General features: G+C 40.0%; 1 protein-coding gene across 3 annotated transcripts in view; it reads left to right on the forward strand.

The window, feature by feature from the left end:
* Nucleotides 1–13,330: 13,330 nt before the first annotated feature.
* The window catches only part of GATB (glutamyl-tRNA amidotransferase subunit B), an 88,468-nt gene continuing 82,905 nt past the window's right edge, over nucleotides 13,331–18,893 (forward strand). For all 3 annotated transcript variants that reach the window (XM_007528372.3, XM_060178972.1, XM_060178971.1), the window contains exons 1-2: nucleotides 13,331–13,523; nucleotides 15,074–15,224. In XM_007528372.3, the coding sequence (XP_007528434.1) occupies nucleotides 13,348–13,523; nucleotides 15,074–15,224 (327 nt within the window). In that variant the 5' untranslated portion in view covers nucleotides 13,331–13,347. The remainder of the gene's footprint in view (nucleotides 13,524–15,073; nucleotides 15,225–18,893) is intronic.

Below are 18,893 nucleotides of genomic sequence, written 5' to 3' on the forward strand. Positions count from 1 at the left end.
TGCAGTCCCTTTTGGAAAACAGTAATGAAGCATCCTTAAAAACTAAAAAATGAGGGCAGGGGAGACAGCATAATGGTTATGCCAAGAGACTTTCTTGTGCTTGAGGCTCTAAGGCCTCAGGTTCAATGCCCTGCACCACCATAAGCCAGAGCTGAGCAGAGCTCTGGTAAAAAATAAAATAAAATAAAATAAAATAAAATAAAATAAAATAAAATAGGAAATACATTATGATCCTGCAGTACCACTCTTAGCCTTATATCCAGAGAACACGGAAACCCTAATTTACCGTATGTACTCTTATGATCATAGCTGCTTTACTGCTAAAGAGTGGAAGCAACCGAAATGCCCATTCACAGATGACTGAATGAAGAAGCCATAGGACACAGATTCAATGAAATACTACTCTACAATTTTAAAAGATGGAATTGTTTACTTCAGGACAAAATGGATGGAACTGACGTTGACTATGTATAGTGAAGTAAGGAAGCAAAAAACAACTACCAGAAGTAAGGAAGCAAAAAACTGTCACTAATATGTAGAATATATGGAATATTAAAGCACACTAACTTGAAAAAAAGTAACCAAATTCTTTCTTTCTTTTTTTCTTTGTTTTGCCTCTAGGGTTATTGCTGGGGCTCAGTGCCTGCACCAAGAGTCCCCTGCTCCTGGAGGCTATTTTTTCCCTTTTTTGCCCTCGTTATTTCATCATTGTTGTGGATATTATTGTTGCTATTGATGTCATTGTTGTTGGATAGGACAGAGAGAAATGGAGAGAGGAGAAGACAGAGATGGGGAGAGAAAGACAGACACCTGCAGACCTGCTTCACCACTCATGAAGCGACCCCCCTGCAGGTGGGGAGCTGAGGGGATGCTTGTGCTTATCCTTGCACTTCATGCCATGTGCCCTTAATCTGATGCACTACTGCCCAACCTCTGACCAAACTTTTTTTTCCCTTTATTGGGGATTAATGTTTTACATTTGACAGTGAATACAAGTTTGTACATGCATAACATTTCTTAGTTTTCCACATAACAATAAAACCTCCACTAGGTCCTCTGTCATCCTTTTCCAGGACCTGTACTCTCCCCAACCAAACTTATACGTTATGATGAGAGATTAAGTCAGTCTTATAGGATGTAATTATAGAATCAGAGTTATAGATCTTGAAAGTGTTCAGATCATCTGAGCCGGCCTTCTGAGTCTCAGAGCTAGTGTGCAGCAAGCTGCATGAACACAGTGATAGCGGCTGGCTACCAGAATCATAGATGATACTTGGAGCATCAACAACATGCCCCTGCACAAGTCTCAGATAGAGTGGAGGGGTGTGTGCTTAGCACATCGGTGACTTTCTTCACATGATTGGAAACAAGACTGCTGATGGGACCTCAGTTTTACCCAACTGAACAAACTTCTTTTTCTAAGTCCTGGTACAAATTAAGATTAAGGCTCTGATAGAGCCTTAATTTTGTTTTTTTCAATACAAATCCAAGTGAATACATTTATCTTGAGTGCATATGGGAACATCCAACTGCTGTAGAAAAGTGGAAGTTTCTTATGACATTAAAAATAGAACAGCCATATGATCTAGCAATCCCACTTCTGTGTGTATATATATCCAAAGGAACTTAAAAAATTATATTTTAAAAAATGTCTGTACTTCTGTGTTTATTACATCATCATTTATAATAGCTGAGGTACAGAAACAACCCAAGTGTCCACTGATGGATAAATGGACAGAAGAAATGTAATGTACATTTATAGCCATACAGAGAGATTACAATGTGATAGATGATATTCCCCCTGTGCAAAATTATCCAGCTTTTAAAAAGAAGAAAATTTTGTCTTTTTTGACAACATGGGTAAACCTGGAAGGAAACAAGTTAATCGGACTAAACTAGAATGAGAAAGAGAAACACTGCATGATATTACTTATATGTTAATTAAAAAGAAAGAAATTCACACAAACAGACAAGTGGTTTTCATAGCCAGGAAGTTGGTAAAAGGGTATAAACACTCAGCTATGAGTAAGTTATGAAGATATAAAAAACATATAAGATGACCAGAGCTGATAGCACTGATGATTAAAATTTACTGAGTTGAAGTTAAATGTTCTCTTTCTCTCTCGCATAGCAAGTAAATATATGAAATTCTGGATGAAAATATATGAAATTATGGATGCATTAATTCAGTTGTGGAGACTCTTTCAGAATATGTACACATATCAAATCATCATACTGTATATTTAAAATATATTACAATCTCATTTTCCAGTTATACCTCAATAAAGCTTAAAAGATAAAACAAAGTAAAACAAAATAAAATCAAATCTAGGGAGAATGTCCACCCTAAGCTTTCAATGCCACAAAGACCAATTTTTATGAAATTATAAACTAGGGTTGGTGAGATAGTTCAGCAAGTAGGGTGCATGCCTTGCCAGGCATACAATCCCGATTTGATCCCCAGAACCACATAGAAGTATCACAGTAGTGGGGCCAATAGTGTGTTGTCTTTCCCTCTCCCCTATTTCTCTGTCTTCCTATACTTCCATCCCCGTCTCTCTATTTGAGTGAAAATGTTGTCCCAGAAGCTGGTGAAATCACACAGGTGTGAGGCCCCAGCTCTGGAGAAAACAAAAAACAGATAAACTAGTCTGTGATTACAGATGGGATTAAGAGCCTCTTAATCAAAGGTGACACCACTTGAAAAAAAGTGACTTCATATTACAGACTGTTGAAGATATTCTTCATACCAAGATCCACAGATAATAAGGGAAATTGATCCCTGGAACTGTGCTTGTAGCCTAGTAAAAAGAATTCACAGAAGATGGAGACGAAATAGAAGTGGAGTAAAAAGAGAAGAAAGGATGGAAGGAAGGAAGAAGGCTGGCCAATCTATTTTCCAAGGTAGTCAAGTTGTTCAGGAATACTGGATGGAAACCACAAAAATAAAGAGAAAGCCATATCTACAGCAATAAATTTTATGATATGTTAATTGGGTTTACTCTCAGAACTCTTCCTTTCATGATTATGTTTAACACCAAACACTAAAAAATTAATCAGGAAATTCCATCTGGCCAACAGTTTTAATTTATGAAATTCCTTTTGCTTCAGAAGATTAAAAGCAATCCTCTGAGTGAACTGAGCATTCCAAGAGAACCCCCAAAAAGCCTGGAACAAAGACTCTAGAGTATCATTTCCTTTTATATTGGAACATCTCTGAGTCACTTGCAATCTATAAATAAACTTGCATTTTAAGAAATGGCTCTACGAAAAGCAGCACCATGCTGAAATTCAATACACGGGGCTATTTTTAAAAGTGTTTTGATTTTTAAAAATTAATTACAGGCCCCAGATAACACAGGAGTTATAAACTGGCTTACTACAAGTTTTATGTTGCTTAACAACTCTTAAGAACAATCCTACATCTATGCTTTAATGCAAGTAAATGTTAATTGGAGACTTTGGTGATTATGGTTGCCCTGCTCAGTAGTGAGGAAAATGGAATGACTAACATTCTGAAATCAGCAGTAAATGCTGTTTGCCTCTTTGCATACATACATTCATACATACGTTCATACATACTATTATTATTTGGTACTCCTGTTTTTAAGCATCTTTGGTTTCCTTAGGGGCCTGGGTATATAATGCAAGAAGTTACCTGACTTCTAAATGAATCTTTAAAACAAACCCAGTAGAATGTAGGGTTGCATATTTGAGGCCCCTAGGTTCACTCCCTGGTACCATTATATCATATGCTGGAATTGAACAGTGCTCTATTCTGTTTGTCTGTCTGTCTGCCTCTCTCAAAATTAAATAAAGCAAAAGCCCTCCCTTTAAAATTTTTAATTGGTGATTTAATAGATTTACAAAATTACAAGATAACAGAGATATAATTCTACAGCATTTCCACCACTAGAGCTCTGTATCTCTGTCCCCTCCACTGGAAACTGCATTAGCTCTCCCAAGATCACAAATATTATAACTATCTATCCACACACACATATACATACATACATACATATATATTCTTTTTTACCACTTTTTCTACAGCCCTATCTTCACTCCCTTTCTAAGTCATACCCTGACCTATACTACTTCAGCATGTCTTTCCTTTTTTCTTTTTCTCTCTCAGATGAGAGAAACAGTGCCTGTCTTCCAGGTTCGATTCCCTCTCAGTGATGGTATAAAAACAAGGTTCCTGGTGACAAATGCAAAAGTCTTCCCTTTAAAAACAAATGTAAAGAGAAAACCAAGGGAAATATTGGGAGTAATTTTTGGCAGAAAGGCATGTTCAACTGTTAGTCTATGAAAAAAAATCACATGAAGTAGTAAAAACTTTGGATTGAGTTATACTTGTCTAATTAAAGTTCTCAGTTGAGTCTGTGTTAGCAGATAACAGATCTTGATTGACTCAGATAGCACTCATGTGGAACAGCAATGCCTAGGAAAATTCAGTCATACAATCAAATAGGTGAAAGTAGTATGAGACAGAAGTTATAGTATCTGGAAATTTTAGGCCTCAAGTGGCAACTGCTCTTTCAACAGTATATGGCTTTTGTTTTTCCTACAGAGTTATCACTGGAGCTAAGTGTCAGCACTATGAAACTACTGCTCCCAGTGGCTTTTTTTTTTTTTTTTTTTTTTTGATAGGACAGAGAGAAATTGAGAGGAGGGACAAGATAGGGAGAAAGACAGATACCTTCAGACTTGCTTCACAACTTGTAAAGCATCCCCACTGCAGGTAGGGGGCAGGGGTTTGAACCTGGGTCCTTGCACATAGCACTACATGTGCTTAACAGGTGTACCACCACCTGGCCCCTGAGTATATAACTTTAAAGTACAGTATTTCAGCTTTTTATCTTAATTAACAAAGGTTAAATTCCCTAGGTCTTAGCAGGATTTTGCTCTAGAAAAACTACCTTTGGGGAGTTTCTTCCTAAAACCACCTTTGGTGAGGAATAACACTAGCTCTAGTAGCTAGAGACACAACAGAACCTTGGGCACACGACTCCTGTAAAAGAAACTAATTGAGTTTCTGTAATTGGGCTTCTTGCCATATTATATGTCAGACAGAGTGAAAATTACCACTTCCAAGCTCGCTACTTCTTGACAATTGCAAATAAATAACAGCATCCTTTTTGTAAGAAAAGTAGACATAGCATTTGACTCAATAGTGCCATAGAAATCCAACAGTAAACATACTCAATTTTATTTTTCAACTCCATGGATGACAACTATTAACTTACAGAGTGAAAAGTACAGTCCATGTGATCCACTGCACAACAGAACCAATGCAAAAGGATATTATTACTTAGAAATAAGTGACACCTTAGGTCTCTATTGAGTAAAGAGAATATAAGAGCATAAAGAAAATTTAGTGGGGAACCAGGTGGTGGAACACCCAGTTAAGCACACATATTACTAAGCACAAGGACTCAGGTTTGAGCCCCCACTCCCCACCTGTAAGAGGGGTGCTTCACAGCAGCAGTGAAGCAGGTCTGCAGGTGTCTACCTTTGTCTCCCCCACCCCCTCCCCTCTCAATCTCTCTGTCCTATATAATTAAAAAAAAAAAGGCAAAAATGGCCACTGGGAGAAGAGTAGTGGATTTATAGTGCTGGCACCAAGCTTCAGCAATAACTTTGGTGGCAATAAATATATATTTAAAAAGAAAGAATCTATCTGAAGTTTCTAGAAAGAAGTAATAAATGATGTAGGTCAATAGCAAAATATTCTTGGTTTTCCTTGGGGAAGTGAGCTACTATTCTAGTAAGCTGAACTGTGATAAGGGAGGTAGTTACATAACAGCCAGTGTCCTCTTGTCACAAGTCACAAGAGAAAGACCCCAGGCACCTAAACTGGCTGCTGGTCTAGAGAACTAAGCAAGATGAATATTTTCTTTCCTAAACTCAAGATTCTTCATTTTGACATCTGCTAAGTACACTAACCTCTGAGAGATTGTGAAATGTCAAACTGACCCTCATAAACTGTGAGAGCATTTCATGAGATTATGCGTATCAGTATGGCAAGTAGTAGGTACTGCATTTCTTTCGTTTTTTTTTCCCTTTAATTTTTATTGCTACCAGGGTTATTGCTGGGGGTCAGTGCCAACACTACAAGTCCACTGTTCCCGGTGGCCATGTTTTTCTTTGTCTTTTGTTTACCTTTCTATTATATTTGATAGGACAGAGAAATTTAGAGGGGCAAGGATACAGAGAGGGAAGGAGAAAGATAAAACTTGATGGCCTGCTTCACTACTCCTGAAGCCAGGTGGGGAGTGGGGACTCAAATCTGGGTCCTTGTGCATGATAATATGTGTGCTTAGACAGGTATGCTACTGCCTGGCCCCCAGTACTTTACATCTTTAATACATCTATAGAGGAATTTTTTTTAATCATGGACTCTGAATCGCTACAAATTTTCCCCCCAAATACTGGACCAATCTACCATGGCAGCCAAAATAAAAGCAACAGCTTTAGAATATAGCCACAGAGAGAATAGCAGGCTCTTGTTATTTGTCAGAGTAGCATTTTCTATATTCTTACTATCTTTTGCCTTTTAAAAAACATAGTATCCAATCCCATTCATCACATCATTTATTTTCATTTTTATTACAGGTCTAAGGAATTAAAATGTGTTTTTATAGCAAAACTGGTCTAAGTGTGTGTGACAACAGCATCAACTTGAAATCATTGTTGGGTCAAGTAATTCTTATTGGTGAAGTAGAATCTCAAGTCAGACTCCAGGGAGACATGAATAATGTCTGTGCAGGTCTTTCTCTCCCTAATTAGTATTCAAGAATTGCTGAAAAATTTTTTTCTTCTCTCTTTGCATTTATCTCAGTAGTTGTATCATTTGGTTGCTAATGTGTTTGAATTGGACTGCTTGATTTTAATTCAATCTGGCACCTCTTCATGGAGCACTACATTTTCTCTCAATGGCCATACGTTAAACTGTGGTGAGCCCTGAAGGCTGTGCCACCAACAAGATTTCTGCCTTTATTGCTCTGTGAGGCCCATCATTCTTGGTTCAAGGGAAGACTAGATACAAAGATCCCAGTGCAGATACCTGTAGGTACTGACACTGATTACCTGGCAGGTTGTGTAAGATAAGCCTTTCTATTCTCTTCTATACTGCCCTGGAGGTCTCTGATATATCTTCCCCTCAGTTATCAAGGAATTCGTCCACTGAGAGAAAGGTGTCACAAGGGTCATGTGTCTTGGTGGCATAGAACTTTAATACCATAGACTTCAACATCTTTAGACTTAAAATCAGGAAAAATACCAGATGAACAAAAACATTACCTATTTTGAACCCTACAAGCCCTTGATCACTATTTGTACCTGGTCTTGAAATAAGATATTAATTAGCCGTGTGTGTGTGTGTGTGTGTGTGTGTGTGTGTGTGTGTATGTGTGTGTGTATGTGTATGTGTATGTGTGTGTGTGTGTTCATTCAAGCCCTAACCAACTACAAATCACAAAAAGAGAATAGCTCACAGGGACATGGAGCTTCCCATGTTCCACTACCCATTCCGTGTGACTCAAGACTATCTTCCTTCAGGAAAGCAGTCAGACAAGGGGGTGTGAAGAAGTGGGGTTCCTCTCTTACACACAGTTTCTAATTGCTTCCAGAATCAGGTAGATTTCTAGACAAGAAGAAATAACAGGAAAACAATAAGCCGCCCCATGAGAGCAGCTAGAAGAAGGAAGGGCACAGAGAGATTACCGTTTAGGAGCCAGGCTGGCCGAGTGGTGGCAGAGAGCAGGCCTCATCTTCCCCAGGTGCCACTCCATCTCCACAAAGACACAGGGCAGGCTGTTCTATTTCCCTGCACTAGAAAGGACAGGAAAGCTATAGATTTCTTTGCCTCAAAGCAATCTTCCAGAGAAAGCAATTGTTCCCACCACATCAGTATTTTATCAGAATCAAGACTTAGTGGGAAAATAAAAGGAAATGAAGCCTGTTCCCTGAGTCCCCAGCATGCACGAATGCCCAGTCTTTCTTCTTCCCCTACTGACACTTAACTGGGTCTTAAAATGTGGCTTTTCTAAGAGAAACTTTGTTTTCAAAAACCAAACTTCCTCCAGTGTGAATGGTCTTGTTACAAGATAATTATGCTGTCAAATTTTTCATCTTATGCAATTGTTTTTTTTTTTCTTTTTAAGAGAATTTCTAATGACCTAGCTATCCTTCCTCCAGCCCAACAAAGCACAGCAGGCTGGTACTATAGCTGTAGAACAAAGAGACATTCCAGCAGACAGAAGGACCAAACCAAGACTATCCTAAGACACACTAAAATAAGGATCAAGAAGGTGGCTCAGTAGTAGAGCAACTGCCTTACAATTGTGGGAGTATGGGTTTGACCTCTGGCACCCCATAAGAATAAGGACAGACATTAATGGAACTTCATGAGTGGAGTGGTGTTTGCACATTCTCGTTTTCACTTACTCATAAAAATAATTTAAAATACAATTAGCTTGGGAAGTGGCTGAGACGATAAGACATTAGATTCTCAAGCACGAGGTCCTAAGTTTGATCCCCAGAATCATATGTGCCAGAGTGATGCTCTAGTTCTTTCTCCCTCCCCTCCCATAAGTAACTAAATAAATCTAAAAGTACATAAATAAATAAAATAACAACTGTGTCAGGGTGGTGGCTCGGTGGCAGAGTGTATGCATGAGGCCTGGATTCAGATCCTGCCACTGCATTAAAAAAAGAAGAAGCCAAGAAACACTATGATAAACATTACCATCTAGTTCTGTTAGACTGCAGGGGGTAATTGTGTTTATTAGTCCATTAGCATGTTTAGAGCGTTATCTTGGTTTCCACAGGACAGAAGCAGTTAATCAAAGAGTACATTAGTTAACATAATGTTAAGATTCAAAATTGCATGTAAATATATTTTGAGATACACTGCCATGCTGCACACTTAAAATTAAACACAGATATTATCTCCTTTTTTATTTTTCTTGAATTTTTAATTTTACAAAGAAAAGTGTTTACTTCACTTAAAAAATAAAGAAACTTAGCACCACCTGTATCATTCTGCACACTTGTTTCCAAGTAACAAATTCTAGACCGTCCCATTGCTACTTCCCTCCAGCTCAACCCAGTAAAAGGGTGAGAGAAGGTATGATTATAATTAACTACAGCTTAGATTGGGGAGGAAATGATGTGTGTTCAAAAACCAAGATGCTTGTGTAAATACCTGGGAATTTTGAGTCAATCACAGAGGCACACCAGACCCTTCCAAATCTGACATTCGAAGACTCTCTGAAAACTAGGAAACAAAACCAAGCATGTATTTTAGACCTGCTTCCTAACTATTGTTGTTTACAAGTGACAACTCAAAATTCTGCGCTTGCTTAGACAGTCCTTTAAAAACTTGGGTCTAGGGGGTCGGGCGGTGGCGCAATGGGTTAAGCGCATGTGGCACAAAGCGCAGGGACTGGCGTAAGGATCCCGGTTCGAGCCCCCGGCTCCCCACCTGCAGGGGAGTCGCTTCACAGGCGGTGAAGCAGGTTTGCAGGTGTCTATCTTTCTCTCCCCTCTCTCTCTGTCTTCCCCTCATCTCTCCATTTCTCTCTGTCCTATCCAACAACAAAGCAACGTCAACAATGGCAATAATAACCGCAACGCGGCTGCAACAACTAGGGCAACAAAAAGGGGGAAAAATGGCCTCCAGGAGCGGTGGATTCATGGTGCAGGCACTGAGCCCAGCAATAACCCTGGAGGAGAAAAAAAAGAAAAAAAAAAAAACTTGGGTCTAAATTTATTTATACTGTCTCGATTATATGGATAAGAGCTGAGAAACTCCCTAAGAAAATTTTTTTTTGCTAGAAACCCTGTCCTACTACCATCTGAGCTCCTTGAAAAATGAAAATCTCTATGTCTTCCAGATGACAACCACCTTTTCGGTGGAACCAAAATAGCTCTCAGCTAGAGAACTGTCTGTCAGTAAGAGTGCTGACAGCAATCAGACTTGGCATGCAGAAGGCAAGAAATGGTCCCATGGTAGGAGGTTCAGTGGGAGCATCTGACTGGCTAAGGAGTAAGACAGGAGGGGCACGTGGGAAACAGTGCAGTTGTAGACAGTGGACCAAGCAAGAGATTCAGGACATTTCTGATAATGACATTATCTTAGGGGGAGGAGTACTCCTGTGGGATTTTGGAAGGCGACATAAGATGCTTCAGACTGCAAGTTTCCCATTTGTGACAGCAATCAAACAGACCTACATGCAGAGGATTTCTTCTCCCTCTAGTGGTGGGGTGGGAGTCTTTGAAGCAACAGCCTATCACTGTGTAAGACTGCTTCAAAAATAAAGATGAGTTCCCATTATGCTGCATTTGGCCCATACAATTAGGATCTCCATTAGGCATGCTGCTCTCTCTTAGAGCAATTTTTCAAAACATCACTAGCCCATGCTGTTAGGGAGTGAATTGCTTCCTAAGTAAGCTAATTACCAGTGGTAAGGTAGCAAGGGTCTCCCTCTCCTTTTGCTGGAGGATGTCCATGCTGACTTCTGAGACACAGGATTCCCTTCTCCTTTGTAGTCCTATCAAAGGTGGAGTCATGCTGTGATCAGAGGCAATTCTCCTGACCCTGAGTCTGGGCCAGAAAAACCCTAGGAGTTAAATGAAAAAGAAAGCTTACATAAAGATAGGAAATACGGGATCTTAAGAAGGGAGATATTTAAAAAAAAAAAAAAAAAGGATGTCAGGAGTGATCTGAATCTGACGTACAAGACAATAGTCAGAAGTAAATTTGGAGGGTGAGTCTCCACTTCTGCCTGGCAGTCTTTGGCATTTCTCTCTTTTTAGGCACATGAAAAAATTTTTCCAATGTAACAATTTTTATCAGTGTGGTAGCTAGAAAAACAGAAAGGATAGGAAAAGGAAATGATGCTAATTTTAGGGAAGGTAGTTAAAACACCTCCACAGAGGAATTAAATTGCTAACATCATAATTGTACAAGAGTATCAATGATACAGATCATAGTTTTGGCACACCAATCAATAGATTATTGATCAGTAACTGAAAAGCTATCTACCCATGTGAAGAATGCAGAGTAAGCAGCTTTTTCTCCTTCTTCATACTTAGAATTAGGCATCAGAGATGCCTATTTGACTTCTTCTCCTGTATGTCTCCAAGGCAACCAAACTCATATTTTCCGGCGAGCCTGTTCCTTTTCTGGCTTCTACATCTCTGTGAGTAACTCTATCAGCCACACAGTTGGACAAGCCAGAAAACCAGAAGAAACTTGACAGCCTCCTACCCCAGTCTTCCATCCTAAATGATCCATCACTGAGTTCTTCAATTTTACCTCCCGAATCATTTCACATAGGTCAATTCTCTCTGCATCTACTGCCATACTTCTTCATATCTCTCCTAAATTCCTCCTCTCAAAGTTGCCCAACCCTTCATTAAATGTATTCTCCACACTTTACTGCATCCTTCAATAAATATTTTCCAGGGATTTTTGTCCTCTAATAAAACTTTGGTGGATGAAATAGGCAAATTTCCCTTTTAAGAAACTTGTGTGAATGAAACACTGTGTGAATGAAAAGACAATATGACAGTGTGAATGAAAAGACAATATGACAGTGACCAAATGACTTGTGTTCAAATACAGGTCTCCTCCTCTATCCCAAAGCAGAGCAATACTATGAAACTTTCCAAGAAACAACTGCCATTAATTTACCAGGACAAAATTTAAGTGTGCCCAGATCCCAGAAATATCTTATCAAATCCCACTAAATAACTACATATTTCACATAAAATCTAAAATAATATAGAGTAAAAGTTTGAGTGATACACAGCTTGTTTAAAGTATTTGAGGGAGTTAAAGAGTGCCTGCTCAAGGGCTTGCTGACTGGGCAAGGGCTGTGGAAACCAAACACTGAGGACTCTTCTTGTTTTTGCTGTAAAAGTGAGAGCCCTCTTCAGATCTCTTTTGCTTAGCAAAAGCAAAATGGTGTAATTTTAACTTTTGAAAAGTAGGTAATACAAAAAAATTTTAATATATATTTTAAATAATTTATTTACTAATGAGAGGGACAAGAGATGAGAGAAAGAACCCAAAATCACTGTGGTACATGTGCTGCCAGGGATTGAACTCAAGACTTCATGCTTGAAGGTCAAACAATTGATCCACTGCGCCACCTCCGGGACCATGAAAAAAAAATGTTTTTAAATAATTTAAAAAAAAAAAAGGAAAAACTTATATTTGCATTTGAAATCATGGGAATATCTGAGAAAGTAAAAGCCTGCTGAGATACGGCTAGCAAAGCAGATCACATAACAAGCTTGTTTTGCCAGTCCTCGGCTCGGCTCACAGCACTGGAGGAGGTTTCCCTTATGGTGTCTTTTTTTTTTTTTTTTTTTTTAACCAGAGCACAACTTAGCTCTGGCTTTGGGTGGTGCCTGGAACTCTGGAGCCTCAGGCAGAGTTTCTTTGCATAATCATTATGCTATCTAGCCCCGCCCAAGGTGTCTCTCTCAGTCGCACCTTTCTATCTGAAAATGTCAGCCCATAGCAGTGAAGTTGCAGTGACGAAGAAAGAGAAAAAGAGAGGGAAGGAAGGAAGGAAGGAAGGAAGGAAGGAAGGAAGGAAGGAAGGAAGGAAGGAAGGAAGGAAGGAAAAGGGACAGAGCAAGAGGGGAGAGAAAGGTCCTGTGGGGGAGAAAAGCTCTGCTGGAGAGTATTTTAGGTACTGATTAAGGAGGAAGAAAAGGAACTTAAATCTAGGTCCGTTTACCTCTAAGCACTCCACTACAATGTTTCCTTTTTATTTTTTTGTTAGCTTTTCTGTGTGTTCTCGCTGCCGAAAATGTAAGCACCGTTAGCAAGTGACAAGACAGACTTTTATTCAGTGCTTATCCCCAGAGGGCACCCAAATAAGTATTGGTAGGATTAATACACAAATTTGTGTGTGGAGAGCAGAACTGAGTGGGTTTGCGAGCTCAGAAAGTTCATTTGGTCATTTACTTCAACTGAGAGGCATAAAGCACTGGGCGCTTCTCAGCACCGGGTTTCTGGCTCCGACAGCTCTCACTGAAGAAAAACAAATAAAACAATAAAATAAAACTTCCCGTACTCACTAACCTCTCCAACTCCCCGCTAGGAGGAGACACGCCTTTCAACCCGGAAGCCCTCCCCCACTCCTTTTTTTCCCCCTTCCCCGCCCCACCGCGGGACTTTCAGCCGCCTTGGTGTCGCAGTGCTCCTCGGGAATAGTAGTCTTTCGGTCCTAGTCGCCCGCGTCTTCACACATTCCGAGAACTACATTTCCCAGGGATCCTCACAACAACGTGGCTGAATCACCTGACTAGGACTCTGGCAGGGCAATGGCGGCACTCATGCTGCGATTCTGCTGTGCAGGCAGGCGTTGGACTTTATCTTGCGTGGATGGCGCTTTTCGCCAGGGAAGAGGGCCTCTGACAGGGTCCATGTCCAGCAGGATAAGGGGACAGAGATCAGTGGCACAACATTCCTTCACCACGGCCCAGAAGCTGAAAAAAGGGTATACTATTTCACACCATTAACGCTCCAATTGAGTGAGGTGGACCTGGGGAACTGATGGCCACCTCAGTCTAGTCTTTATTCTAAAGTTGTATTGGGAGGGAGGATGTTGAACTGTAAACGCAAAGCTTAAAGTACAAAATAGGCCCACTGTCAACCGTGTCCTCGCAATAAATCAGCCCGTAAACAGGCATATTTGGGGAACTTAAGAATACACAATGTTTTTTTTTTTTTTCCCCTTTAAGATTGCACAGTCAAAAGAGTGGATTCAGTTTCTTAGCTAACAGAAGCAGCAACGGGGTCGATGACACTGAGTAGGAGCATATTAAACTGACATATACTTGACGCTACCATGAGCCAACAGTGTTTTACATCTCTGGCTAGTTAAGTTAGGAAATATCACTGATTTGTGGAGGTGTTTCATATTCAGCATGAGTACCTAGATCTAGGAGTATGCAGTCAGTATAAGAGAACTTCCCTGTGATTGTGTGAAGAATTTTACTTTGTTTGCTACATATACTTTCAACAATACCTTATACTTCATTTTGTAAGATTTAAATATTTTAAATATAGAAAGATGAAGCATGTGTCTAATATTCTGTTTATCCTCTGAGATAGGTATGTTGATGTTATTTTCTGCCATTCAGTTGCAGGAATAGAGTAAAGTTCCCAGTATTCCGTTTTTGTTTATTTCATAAATTAGATAATCTCATTGTGAATGGAAAGGACATTTTTTCTCTCATGTAATGAAACTGGGGAAATGCTTTGAAATACTTCAGTCAATGCAGAATTCTAATGAGTTTATCATTTAATTCCATCGATTCTCCGCATGATAATTCCTTGCAATATTGTAGATACTATATAGAATTTTATGTGTCGAAATGATTGAAACAAAATAAAAATTAATTGACAATACATCTAGATAATACGGAAGATTGCTTAGAAGAAGAGCAGGGTAGGAATAGGGGTATATATTGAGAGAGGTGAAGGGGAGAGAAACTGCATCTACAGTGGATCCAACTTGCATGCGGTTCAGAGGGAATTAGCATACTTTGGACAGGGGTGTGTATGAAATGTATGTATAGGTCCAACAGAGTAAGAGTGGCCAAGTAAGACAGAGCATATAACATTAAACAGCTTGACAGCATGAACACAATCAAAAGAACTTGGAATTAGATCTCTGGAATTAACAGTGATATTGGGGACCAAAAAGAAAAAAGCCACACCTGGTGTTTTTATGTTTTCTTTTGCACAAAAATTTGTTGTCTGTCACTCTGCTTGTTGTATTTGCACACCATTGTTACACAATGAATTAAAAACATGATTGAGAATTTCCTTTTCAAATAATGAGATGTGTAGCTTTTACCATTATTTATCTAGTAGAGTCCTGATGCTCATATTAACTCAAAATAATGTTTGTAAAATCAGTTTTCCTCATTGACTGTGTGATTATAATTATTAAGGAAAAGGTAATTTGAGAAAAAGCTGCTTTTCACTGAAGTCAGACAAGCAATTACCTTTTGATACCTTAATCATTATCTTTCTCTTTAGTGAACGTGAATGGGCTGCTGTAGTAGGTCTGGAAATTCATGCTCAGATTTCCTCCAACTCAAAACTCTTCTCTGGATCTCAAGTTCACTTTGCAGCACCTCCGAATTCTTTGGTATCTTTTTTTGATGCATCTCTGCCTGGAACATTGCCGGTAAGGTTTTTATTTTAATCTTATTTCCATAAGAAAATGTTCCTGTTTTATTTAACATTAGTAAACGTTTCCTTGTCTTATTGTTGTGGTATGACTCTTAGGAAATACTCTTGGTCATCACTCGTAGGGAATTTTGGGTGAAATTGGATGAACTAGTGATACATATTTTCTAAAGAGCCATCTCTTTAACAGTTTCTAAGTTTCAAGCCATCTATTTATTCATATGCTTATTCACTTATTTCACAGACTTTTAGAATGCCTATCAAGTACTAAATACATTGCTCTATGAACTGGAACATAAAGATGAGCAATGAACTTCGCTTTGAAGGAGCTTAAGAACAAGCTGGAGAGATGTGTCTTATAAGCAAATAGAATGCTGTGTGGTTACTCCTGTGAAGGGAATATACAAAGGAAGGGCTACTGTGAGAAATTGGGATGGCATATAATTGGTTAAGAAAGAGTCTCAGTTAAAAAAAAAAAAAGCACACAGAAGAGAAAGAGGATAGAAATCTAGTCAAAGGGGGGGTCGGGTGGTGGCGCAGTGGGTTAAGCGCATGTGGCGCAAAGCGCAGGGACCGCCATAAGGATCCCGGTTCGAGCCCCCGGCTCCCCACCTGCAGGGGAGTTGCTTCACAGGTGGTGAAGCAGGTCTGCAGGTGTCTATCTTTCTCTCCCCTTCTCTGTCTTCCCCTCCTCTCTCCATTTCTCTTTGTCCTATCCAACAACGAATTGCGTCAACAAGGGCAATGATAATAACCACAACGAAGCTACAACAAGGGCAACAAAAGGGGGAAAAAAAATGGCCTCCAGGAGCGGTGGATTCATGGTGCAGGCACCGGGCCCAGCAATAACCCTGGAGGAGGAAAAAAAAAAAGAAATCTAGTCAAAGGAAGCAGCATATGTCATGCACAATTACAGTATATGGTCAATAATAGCTGTGGTTATTAAAAATTAAGATGTAGTCAACAATATGCACCGAATTAATTACTACTTTAGTCACTCACTTGTGTTCAAAGAATAATAGTCCACTGTCACCATCAGCAAGATTTTTATCATACAACTGGCTGGTTTTTAAAGAAAAGGATGAAAGGAATGTTGTAAATATTTGCACTTAAAAAATTTCTCAGACTCCAGAACAAGTAGCAAGTAGGTGTGGAGTTTCCTGCCATCTTTGGAGAGACTGTGTATGTGTGGTGGTGGTGGTGGTAGTAGTAGATATTCATGGGTGGGTTCTGTTGTTGTTTTTTAAAGTTTTACTTACTTATTTTACTTATTTTTTATTGAGGGTTTAATGGTTTACAGTATAGTTTTTTTTTATTTAAGAAAGGAGACATTAATAAAACCATAGGATGGGGGGGTTACAACTCCGCACAATTCCCACCACCCAATCTCTATAATCCCGTCCCCTCCCCACTAGCTTTCCCATTCTCTATCCCTCTGGGAGCAAGGACCCAGGGTCATTGTGGGATGCAGAAGGTGGGAGGTCTGGCTTCTGTAATTGCTTCACCGCTGAACATGGGCGTTGACTGGTTGATCCATACTCCCAGTCTGCCTCTCTCTTTCCCTAGTAGGGTGGGTCTCTGGGGAAGTGGAGCGCCAGGATGCATTGGTGGGGTCTTCAGTCCAGGGAAGCCTGGCCAGCATCCTAATGGCATCTGGAACCTGGTGGCTGAAAAGAGAGTTAACATACAAAGCCAAAAAAATTGTTGAAGAGTCATGGACCCAAAGGATGGAATACTGGAGATGAAGTGTTGGGGGGTACTCCCTGCAGGCTCTCGTGTACTTCAGCTTTCAGGTATATATTTTTCCCTAGCTTATGGGCAGATGTGAACATATGCTCTATCTCAGGGGACCTGGACTATATCTGGGTTTGGGGACTTTATTGGGGAGTGGAACACCTGGAATAGAATTACAGGATACTATGAAAGGAAAGGTCTCACCTGAGTGATGAAGCTGAAGGGTTTTCATTCCACACCTGAAGTCTCTGGACACAGTCTGAGCTGAAGCATGCTGGGGTGGCACTCATTATGTTGATTAGGTTGCAATCAGCAGATGCAATATTATTTGATAAGAATTAGGAGAAGCATACAGAAAGTGGGCCCTACCCTACAGTCCCAGGACTGGGGGAAGTTTAGGCTCTATAGTAGAAATGTGAGGTTCCTGCTGTCTTAGGGTTCAAGAAGACAATGGATAGTTATTGTTAACATCACATTATTTGGTAATTGGGTTAACTTTGAAAAGTCCCTTTGTTAGACATATAATCAATTTTCCCCCCTCTCATATTAATTAGTTATATGACTACAGTTTAATAGGTGTGTACATAAACACCATTCCCACCACCAAAAGATTGTGTCCCATCCACCCACCCACCCACCCCACCCCCACTCCCACCTCCACCTCTCCCCCCTGCCTGCCCAGGAAGCCACATGTCTATCTTCCCCCTCACCACAGGGTTTTACTTTGGTGCCCTCCTTTCAGTTTAGTCAGATCCTGCTTTTAGTTTCCCTTTCTGATCTTTCTCAACTTCTGTTGATGAGTGGGGTCATCCCATACTCATCTTTATCTTTCTGACTTAACTCACTTAACATAATTCCTTCTAGCTCTGACCTAGATGGGTCAGAGAAGTTGAGTTCATTGTTCTTGATAGCTGCATAGTATTCCATTGTGTATATATACCACAGCTTTCTCAGCCACTCATCTGTTGTTGGGCACCTGGGTTGCTTACAGGTTTTAGCTATTATGAATTGTGCTGCTATGAACATAGGAGTACACACATCTTTTTGGTTGGGTGTTATGGAGTCCTTGGGGTATAACCCCAGGAGAGGGATTACTGGGTCATATGGAAGGTCCATGTCTAGCCTTGTGAGAGTTCTCCAGACTGCTCTCCACAGAGGCTGGACCAATTTACATTCCCACCAGCAGTGCAAAAGGGTTCCTCTGTCCCCACAGCCTCTCCAGCATTTGTTGCTGCTGTCCTTTTTGATGTATGCCATTCTTACAGGAGTGAGGTGGTATCTCAGTGTTGTCTTTATTTGCATTTCTTTGACAATCAGCGACCTGGAGCAGTTTTTCATATGTTTGTTAGCCTTTTGGATCTCCTCTGGAGTGAATGTTCTGTTCATATCCTCTGCCCATTTATGGATGGGGTCATTTGCTTTTTGGGTGCTAAGTTTGCTGAGCTCTTTGTATATTTTGGTGATTAGTCTCTTGTCTGATGTATGGCATGTGAAGATCTTCTCCCATTCTGTAAGGGGTCTCTTTGTATGATAGTTTCTTTGGCTGTGCAGAAGCTTTTCAATTTAATATAGTCCCATTTGTTTGTTTCTGCTTTAGTCTTCCTTGCAATTGGGTTTGTTTCATCAAAGATGTCTTTGAGGTATAGGTGGGAAAGTGTTTTACCAGTGTTTTCCTCTAAGTATTTGATTGTCTCTGGTCTAACATCCAGGTCTTTAATCCATTTGGAGTTGATTTTTGTTTCTAAGAAACCACTGAGATAAAGTGGTTCAGTTTCATTCTTCTGCATGTTTCAACCCAGTTTTCCCAGCACTATTTATTGACGAGAGCCTCCTTCTTCCATTTAATACTTTGGGCCCCCTTATCAAAGATTAGATGTCCATAGGTGTGGGGACAGTATGGTTTTTTTTTTTTCCCCTCACCACTCCCATCACC

The sequence above is a fragment of the Erinaceus europaeus genome, chromosome 19 (genome assembly GCF_950295315.1).
Source record: "Erinaceus europaeus chromosome 19, mEriEur2.1, whole genome shotgun sequence".
NCBI lineage: Eukaryota > Metazoa > Chordata > Mammalia > Eulipotyphla > Erinaceidae > Erinaceus > Erinaceus europaeus.